We start from the raw sequence: 9980 nt of genomic DNA on the forward strand, positions 1-9980 counted from the left end.
GGAATAACGGGAAGTTACGTAATGGAAGGGAAATTAGGTCTTACCTGATAGTTTTCTTTCCATCAGTCCTTCCCACTATTCCAGAGGCCTTCCCAAGGTTTCTGAGATGTTGGTTTGAAATAATGGGTCAAATAATGACGATCACCTTGCTTGGTGCTTCCTGCATATTCTCTACAAGCTGTCCAGAAATGAGAGAGGTTCACATGTTTGCTTGACTGGTTAGTGTTAGGTGGTTAGCAAGTTGTTTAAGGTTGTTGTGCTTATTCTGAGCTTCTCCTTACTGTATGTTTAAGTAACTACTGAGAAGTTGGACTGGATGCCAAGAGAGAGATGTCTTAGCTCAGTTTTCAGTTCTGTATTTTCACCTACTGGTTGATGCACACAGGTATCCCACAGGTCTGGAATAGTGGGAAGGACTTATGGAAAGAAAATTATCAGGTAAGACCTAATTGTTCTTTTCAGTACTTCTGGATATTGACCTTCCTCAAAAGATTGATTTATTATAATCTTCAAAATACCAAATATCTCTGATTTCCACAATTTCAAAATCATCATGCCTGGATCTAATGCATATGTCATTTAATTCAACAGATAACAACAATCCAGGCAAGGGTTAGCTAGGAGCCAAATATGGTATTCCTAAACAGAGGAAAAGATCTCAGAAATTCAACTTCTTTTAACCGCAATATGCTGAACTATGTCTGCCATTTTTGCGGGTGAGAAAAACCTCTGTTTAAGAATTTTTATACATTTTTTATACTTTCACATATTTAAGACTGTAATTTACTTAATTGGCACTGAGATGACTTCCAGCTGTTGCACAAACCGTAGTTCCTAACTGTCATACATTCAAGTTTGTTTCAGATAATTAAAAAGCTCAGCTCAACAGAGCGCTGCTGTTTCACTGCGGCTTTTTCAAGAGCTTAGCTTTATTATCTCACCGATCAGCCCTGAAAGTAAAAACATAGCGGCTCACTCACTATTTTTCAAAAAAAGAGCTTAAGCATAGTATACAGAAACCTCGCTGAACAGTAACTGTACTGACACTGGCAATATGTTGCCAAATGCATTATGTTTCACTGAACCAAAGGAAAAAATGGTACAGGAAAGTTTTTTTTAAAGAGACGCTGTCAGCCTCACATGTGGGTAACGTCATTAGATGGAGCACGGTTCAGATGCTGCCTAGTGTATATTGCTTTAAAAAAGCTCTATCAGCGTCCCACCACACTTTCATAGATCCCCTCCCCTCCCCTGCAGAGCTAAGAGGTCATGTTTTTCTTGGTCTCCCCTCAGCAGTTGAGTGCCTTCCCTTGCAGGTATTACATTTTCTTTCCTTATTACCTTATATTTTTTCTTTTAGGTACCTTCCCTGTCATTTTTTTTCCTGCCCCTCATAGTTTTTATTTTTTTTACGGTTCTTTAGGCCTGCTTAGGTTTCAGCACCAGCCTCAAATTGAGCGTAGCCCCTTTTTGATGTCAAAATTGAGGAGTTTAATTTAGCCACGATTCTTTTCTTGAAGAAGACTCCCAGTTGCTTCAAAAGGTGCACCCAATGTAATCGGGTGATTTCTGTCAGGGACCCACCTAATTAGTGCATCAGGTGCCTAGGCTTGACCGTGAGCCTGATTCTTGTTCTCTCTGTTCATAAATGTAGCTAAGAGCACGCCAGGTCCAGCAGGAGAAACCTTTTGGTTCCTTGAAAGCCGGTCCACCAGATTGGCACCAGAAGCATCGACCTTGATGGCTGTCCAAACTGCTTCTATCACTGGGAGTGCACTGTCATCTAGGAGGTCTCCATCTCCCTCGACATCCAGTGCTGTTAGTAAGCCCCAGGACTGGTAGCATTGGACCAGACACCAAAGATGCGCATGGATTTGACTACGTCCTCATCGGCACCGAGGGACTGCAGTGCCAAATGTCAAGGGAAGTCCAAGAAGCATTGTCATCAGCCCCCTACAAAGCACAGTGCCAGGAGCTCCGGGGCATCGGCATTGCTAACACCCAAGATGCATCAGTGCCAAGAGGACTGCTTCCCCTCTTTAGTGGAGGTACCGAAGCAATAGTCTCCGGGCAGCCAGGTCTCGGCTTCTGGTTCAGCACTGACTATTCCCCAGGCTATCCCTGAACCAGCTCCCCAACCTTTGCCAATGCCTACCTTCGATTAATTGTACCAGGCCATGCTCAGGGAGGAGCCAGGTGCAGGTGTTTCAGCTGCACACTGTCCAGACATCAAGGGCGCTTGCGCCAGCTGCAGCTCAGCCTCAACTCCTTCTTGAGACTCAAGCTTTGCCAGTGGAGTGGTTTTCAATGCTGGCGTCTCGTCCACATCGACCCATGCGGTACTGCTCTCAGCATCAGGAGAGGAAGCTTCCCTGGAGTCTGAGAGTAGGGCTGTATCTTGGTGCCCTTTGAGTTCTGGGCATGGTCCCACTGAGCTGGGGCATGCACAGATTCACTCAGTCCACCCAGAGTACTTTGAGGAGTCTGATCTGGATCATTCATGGGAATCAGAAGAGGATACACATTACTTCTCAGAGGTGGAGTCCTTTGGTATCCTTTCTGACCCCTCGTACACTCTTTCCCTCAGGAGCAGGCCATAGAGCTTTGTCAGTTGGCCAGAAAGCAGCTAGAATGCAGAACATATCTGGCCAGGGGCACTTAAGACACTTTTGATAGTGTCCAGACTCTCTACCATGGGTGTAGGGATGCATGGACTTCATAGCTATTTGTCTGTGACCTAGAGCCAGGTTCAAGAGAGATTGTCAGATGTACCTTGCTGGGGTGACAACCTTTTTGGAGACCAGGTGGAGGAGGTTGCTGATCTCATTAAAAAAAAAAAAAAACAACCAGACATCATCCAATCCCTTTCTCAGCAGCTTCCAACTAGGGGGTTCGTGAGTGGGCCTAGACAGAGAACCTACTACTCTCAGAGGCATAGGTTTCTGCCGCCTTTCCGCTTTACCCAGCGGTCCTGACCATGTCAGCCACAGATTGGCTATGTTTTTTTTAATTTAAAGGATGCTTAATACCCACATTTTGATGCTTCCCAGTCACAGGAAGCATTTCAGATTTTGAGTAGGGAAATACCACTACCAGCACCTCGTTCTGTTGTTTGGCCTTGCATCAGATCTCAGGGTCTCTACCAAATGTCTAGCAGTAATCGCAGCATTGCTACACACAGACTGGGAGTTTGTGTTTCCCTACCTGATTGAGTGGCTAGTCAAGAGCATGTCGAAGGCAGGGGCGCAGGAGTTCATGCAGAAAACTATTCAGGGACTACTAGGGTTCATTATAAACGACCCCAAGTCCCACCTGCATCCAGTACAGCAATTGGAGTACATAGGAGCCCTGCTACATACAGTTCAAGCTTGGGCTTTCCTGCCACAAGTGAGGTTGGATGCCTTGGTTGCGCTCACTTCACAGGTTCATAGCAGTAAGCAGATCACAGCTCAGCAGATGTTGAGGTTACTAAGCCAGATGGCCTCCACAGTGCTTGTCACTCCCATGGCACACCTCGCATTTGAGAAGGGCCCAGTAGACTCTAGCTTCCCCAGTTGTCCCAGGCCATAGGGAATCTGGCGAATGTCATCCGCATCCCTCCAGAGCTAGTTCACACCCTACTCTGGTGGACAATATGGCCGAATTTAACCGTGGGACTGCTATTTCAAATTCTGCCACCTCAGAAGGTATTGACAATGGATGCATCCAACCTCAGTTGGGGAGCTCATGTGGATGGGCTTCATACCCAAGGGACATGGTCTACTCAGGAGACAGATCTCCACATCAGCCTCCTGGAGCTAAGGACCATTTGATTGTTCTCATTCAAACCGACAGCCAGGTTGGAATATACTGTGTGAACAAGCAGGGGTATGGGACCCTACCCCTTGTGTCGGGAAGCAGTAGGGATGTGGCAGTGGGCCATCCTTCATGGGATGGTTCTGTGGGCCACGTACCTGGCTGGCAAGAAGAACAGCCTGGCAGTCAGACTGAGCAGGGTGATGCAACCTCACGAGTGGTCTCTCAGCATGGGCATAGCCTGCAAGATCTTCCAAGCATGGGGCAGGCACCCTCTTGGTGGGTCTTTCTGCCACTCATCTCAACAACAAAATCCTTAAGTTCTGTTCCAGGCTCAGATTGCACTTCAGACTAGCATTAGATGCCTTTCTCCTTCACTAGGGGGAGGGAGAGTCTTCTGTATGTATATCCTCCCATACCTCTCAGAGAAGATTTTTCTCATGCTCAAGCAAGATCGGGGAGCTATAATCCTAATCGCTCCATCCTGGTCAAGACTGATCTGATTCCGGCTTCTTCTGGAGTTGTCCTCTGAAGAAATGTGGACACTGAATTGTTTTCTGACCTTATCACCCAGAACGAGGAGTCTCTTCTGAACCCCAGCCTCTGTCCCTGGCCCTCACAGCCTGGATGTGGAGAACGTAGAATTTCAGACCTTGAGTCTTGCTCACTTCCAAAAAAGATTCCACTAAGAGTTGTTCTTTTAAATGGAGGAGGTTTGCTGTCTGGTGTAAGGGCAAGACCCTAGACCCTCTTACTTGCCCTACACAAAAACTGTTTGAATTCCTCCTATACCTCTCTGAGTCTGGTTTGAAGAACAAGTCTGTAAGGATGCAGCTCAATGCAATCAGTGCTTATCTTCCTGTAGGAGGTAAGCCCATCTCTTTGCAGCCTCTGGTTGTTCAATTCATGAGAGGTCTGCTTTTGACAAAGCCCCCCAGTCAGACCTCCTCCTGTGTCATGGGATTTCAACATCGTTCTCACCCAGCTTATGAAAACTCCTTTTGAACCACTTGACTCCTGTCATCTGAAGTATCTGATTTCGACAGTTGTGTTTTTGACCTGGGCCCTAATCAATAAGCTGAAATTGAACTAGCAGAAATCCATTATACTGTGGTTCCAACATCATGGAGGAGTTGTCCCTCCCTCAATTTCATTAGCTAATGGTCAAATCTTTGCAGTTGATTCAGAAACTAGAGTATTAGGGGTCTTGACTCGTTACTCACTGTCTCCTCGCATATTAACCAGATATGGAGGAAATCTTTATTCAAAATGAGAAAACTACGACTAGTCAGATCACTCTTTGATCAAAAAGCCTTTGTTTTGTTAGTTCAAATGTTAATCCTACGACACTGGTATTAAGTGTAAATATATGAAAAAAACTACAGATCATACAGAACATAGCTGCTAGACTAATATTCAAGTTGAACAGATATATTAGCATTTCACACTCTTATCAAACTCCACTGGCTTCCCATTCCAGAAAGAATCAAGTTTAAAGCCGCCTGCTTAACCTTTCATATCCTACAGGACTTCACATCTGAACTGTTAACAAGAGCCACATCACTATGTGTAGCCCAGTCTAACAGACTGCAAGAACAAATGAAGCTAGTCACACTGTTCCAAAAGGCAATCCAATATAAGAAGATCTTTAACTCTCTATTCCTGGTACTAGGAGTCTCATCATGGAACTCTTACCTATTCCCATCAGAACAGATAAATACCTTAGCTTCAGGAAGAGGCTAAACATCTTTCTCTTCCCAAAAACCGCTTTACAACAATCCATTACAACCTCTGTCTTCAGATTATGCACTAGTTTGTCCTAAAATTGTTCTCCTGTTTCATGCATTCATTATTGTAGTTACTGCTTCTGGTCTATCCTAAAATGTTTGTTTACTACATGTATGCTTTCTAATAGTTTCTACTTTGTTTCATAAAGAATGTAAAATGTAATGAACCCTGGAAAGCGGATATTAGCAGTATACAAGAACTGATTTGAGTTGGTGGCGATCAGCTCACAGTCACTGAGCTTCAGGCTCTAGTTGCTGATGTACATTACACAAAAGTTTCATCACAATAGAGTAGTTCTTCACACACACCCATAAGTTCCTTTATAAGGTAGTGTCAGACATCCATCTTAACCAGTCACTTGTTCTGCCATCATTCTTCTTGATACCTCATACCCATCCTTGCGAAAGTTCACTGCATACCTGATACTACAAGCAAGCCTTAGCCTTCTGTCAGGAGCGGTCTAAAGCCCATAGACACTCCACCCGGCTTTTTGTTCTTTTGATCCAGACAGGATGGAGGTAGCCATCGGCAAACGCACACATTTTCCAGTTGGCTAGCAGATTGCATTTCCTTTGCTTATGCCCAGGCTGGGCTGACTGTTCAGGGTCATGTCATAGTTCATAATGTCAGAGCCATGGCTACATCAGTAACCCACTCCTCTTTTATATGAGCTACATTGGTTACTAATAAGAGAGAGAATGTCTTTCAAATTATGCGTTTTCGTTCACCAAATTCCCACCAAAGCCCCATCATATATGAATAACCAAAATTTGGAATTCTCTTCCTAAATCAATCAAGTTTACAGATGTTTACCTAACTTTTAGAAGTCTTCTAAAAACACATTTCTTTCAGTCTGGCCTTTCTGAATACAAAGAACTCTTATTTGAATTTTACCCACACCCTTTTCTTAATCTCATTTCCCATCTGGTCCTGCCTAATTATGCTCTCACCTATCCACTCTTAATTATTTGTCCTTGAGATAGTCAAAATCCCTGGTTACTTACTGCACATGTATGTATTGCCTCTTGAACTTACTGAAATTTGTGTTATATTCTGTATGTTATGTTATATTCACTTTTTTGTTTGTAAGCCACATTGAACTTGAGTCTATTTCAGGCTAGTGTGGGGTATAAATGTCATGAATAAATAAATAATCCTCTAACTCCAGTAGATGTATGCAAAAATGGCAGAAATCCTTAGCATTGTTTTTAGGGCTCATGGTTCATATCCAGCGATTCACCCTTCCATGCTGGAGATCTAAAATCAGTTCTTGAGACTGGCTTAACAGCTGCTGAAGATTCTACAAGACACTATTTTGAGCTGGGAGTTGGTAGAGTGGGTGAAAGCTTAGCCAACTCACAAATGGGAACATTTAGTAGCCAGATTTGAGTTGCACAAGGTTCTAGATGGACACACTACTCTATGTGGCTTCTGACTTAAGACTAGATGTCAGGAGATGATGTGCTAGGTAAGTGCAAATGAAGTACCATGACATTGTAGCCGAAGTAGTGTCGGGATACAAGTAAGTTGAAGACCAAAGGCATTGAAAGAAGCAGCTGGGTCAGAAAAAGGAAACATCTGTGAAGTCATTGGTGTAAAAATTGTGCTTTGTTTCATTTATATTAATAATGTGCCAAGTTCTCTAGGTCAATGGATTCTCAGCATTTTCTTTTATGTAGGTCCTAATTAAAAATTGATTGCTAGTGGGAAGATCACCAGAAATTATGGAAAGTGGTTCATACATTTACAAAGAAAGAAATCACAATTTTTTTATTTTTATTTATTGTTTTTCCAAATCCATAAATGTATAGTTGACTGTCTTGATTTCTGAATGGAGTATATCTTGTAACCCAATTTGTCTTGCTTTTTATTTGTGGGTCTGTACAATATTTTCTTCTGAAAGCCAGCTCAGAGTGATAGTGGACATTCAAAACCATCTGTTCCAAGTAATTAATATATTATACCAGGAATGCTTACTTTGTGCCCCCCAGACATGCCTCCTCCAATAAAAATTTGAACCAACCTTTGACCCACTGCTGAAGTAAACCTTACTAAACCCTAAATATGGGATATTAGTGGTATAGAAGCCTGAATTGAATTGCAGTCATACAGGACAATATGTAGGCATCTAATAGTTATTTGTCTGATTTTGATTTATAGGTCAGGCAGCTGCAGAAGAAGAGGCCAGAAAGGCTCATAGATTGTGGCTTTCAATTGAGGCTCTAAAGTTCACAATGAAGACTGCATCAGGGGATAGCCCTACAGAACCCCTGGAGAGTGCAGTTGAGGCTATTAAGGCTGGCTGTGCTGAGAATGAATTTACTCTAGCCTTAACCAAAGCCTTGCCCCAGGAGTCTCTGATGCGTGGTGTTTATAGTGAAGAGGCATTGAGAGCTCGCTTCTCTACCGTTCACAAACAGGCACGCAAGGTGGCTTTGATAGATGAAACCAGGAATAGCTTGTACCAGTATTTGCTGTCTTACATACAATCTGTGCTGACATTTGAACCTAGGCAGCTCAAACCCCCAGCTGAGCTCAATGCTGAGGACATGAACACATTCAAACTACTCTCCTATGCCTCATACTGCATTGAACATGGAGATTTGGAGCTGGCAGCTAAGTTTGTCAACCAGTTGAAAGGGGAGTCAAGAAGAGTGGCAACTGACTGGTTGAATGAAGCCAGACTAACCCTAGAAACCAAGCAAGTAGTAGAGATCCTTTCAGCTTATGCCAGTGCAGTGGGGCTTGGGACCACTCAGGTGCAGCGATCTGAGTAAAGAATTGAGACTGGAATTTTATATGTATAATTCCGGTGTTGATGGGAAACTGAAAAAATAAGAAAAATTCTGGTCACTGTTTTATGAACAAAGATCTTGAATTGAATTAAAAAGGAGTTATTTAACCAAACCCTCTTTTGCCAATTTTCTTTCACTGTACTAAACCTCTCTAAACTGCATTATATTGTGTACAAAAGTTAACGTCAGCAAATGCTTATGCTTGCAATCTGTATAATAATTTAATGTTTTCAGTTTTTACTGATGGGATTTTAAGCTCTAACCAAAATGTTTGTAACCTAACATCATCAAATTACTTGCCTCCTGGTTCACATGGAATAAAACAAGACATTTAAAAAGAGCTGCTTATCTGCATACTTGCTACTAAATAAATATCACAAACAGGATTTCATATCTGACCCCTAAAATAGGGGTGGTTGTGTGTTTTTACTGTAAACATTTTAGGTTTTATTTTAATCTGTCAAAAAAGTGAAGTTTCCCAGATTTGTATCTGTGGAAATTTTGACCTCAGGAAACAGGTATTTGAAGCCCTGGCTGCAGGAAATAAGGTAACTACAACTAATATTGATTGGGATATAAAAACAACCTTTTGATTCTACTGAACACACAGAAACAGTGGTTCAGGGGATGTTCTACACACTGCCATTCAGAGGATCTGCAGTCAGTTCCTAGGTCATGCTTTTCATTTCTTGAGTTGACTACAGGTAATAGAAAAAAAAGATGATTATGCAATTGCAAAGGTCATTGGTGAAATTCGCTTGGGAGTGTTGTCCAGTTTTGGAAGGGTATAGGCAGAATGAAGGTGGTCCAGATACATGGGACCAAAATGAGGCAAGGTTTTCACCTGAAGTCGTGTGAGATCTAAATGTGTATATTCTACAGCAATATTTCCCAGCCCCTGTCCTGGAGCCAAATCCTAACTGGTCTGGTTTTCAGGATATCTACAATGAATTTGCATATTTGTGTACATTGAAGATCCAGTGTAAGATATATCTCATGAATAATAGTTATGCTAAGTTTGACAGCCTGACTGAGGGTAGAAGGAGACAAAGGAGATATAGTCAAACACCTCAAAAGTATAAATACATTCAGGTACAGTAGGTCAGGGTTTCCCAAACCAGTCCTGGGGACTCCATAGCCACTGGGATTTTCAGGATATCAACAGTGAATATGAGAGAGCACTGCGTACTTCTGGTCGCCGCATCTCAAGAAAGATATAGTAGAATTGGAAAAGTTGCAGCAAAGGGTGACTAAAATGATAGCGGGGATGGGACGACTTCTCTATGAAGACAGACTAAGGAGGCTAGGGCTTTTCAGCTTGGAGAAGAGACAGCTGAGGGGAGACATGATAGAGCAGTGATGGGCAACCTTTTGAGCTTGGTGTGTCAAAATTCACCAAAAAACCGAGCATAACTCGGGTGGTGTGTCACTTCAAGAAAAATCACTGCTACTAGGACCGCCCCCGGGGCCCCCCCCCCACCCGAGGTCGCCGGGCCCCCCCTCCACCGGGCCCGGAACTAACCTTAAAGCTTCCTTTCACATTGCAGCAAGCAGCAGCAGGGCAGACCTCTCCTCCTTCCTTCTGTGCTCCGCCCTCGCGGA

General features: G+C 43.1%; 1 protein-coding gene across 5 annotated transcripts in view; it reads left to right on the forward strand.

Moving 5' to 3' along the window:
• IMMT (inner membrane mitochondrial protein) overlaps positions 1–8718 on the forward strand; it is a 156664-nt gene extending 147946 nt beyond the window's left edge. For all 5 annotated transcript variants that reach the window (XM_030191054.1, XM_030191056.1, XM_030191057.1 and 2 more), the window contains one exon: positions 7744–8718. In XM_030191054.1, the coding sequence (XP_030046914.1) occupies positions 7744–8360 (617 nt within the window). In that variant the 3' untranslated portion in view covers positions 8361–8718. The remainder of the gene's footprint in view (positions 1–7743) is intronic.
• The last annotated feature ends 1262 nt before the right edge of the window (positions 8719–9980 follow it).

This window comes from Microcaecilia unicolor, chromosome 2 (genome assembly GCF_901765095.1).
Source record: "Microcaecilia unicolor chromosome 2, aMicUni1.1, whole genome shotgun sequence".
Classification (NCBI taxonomy): Eukaryota; Metazoa; Chordata; class Amphibia; order Gymnophiona; family Siphonopidae; genus Microcaecilia; species Microcaecilia unicolor.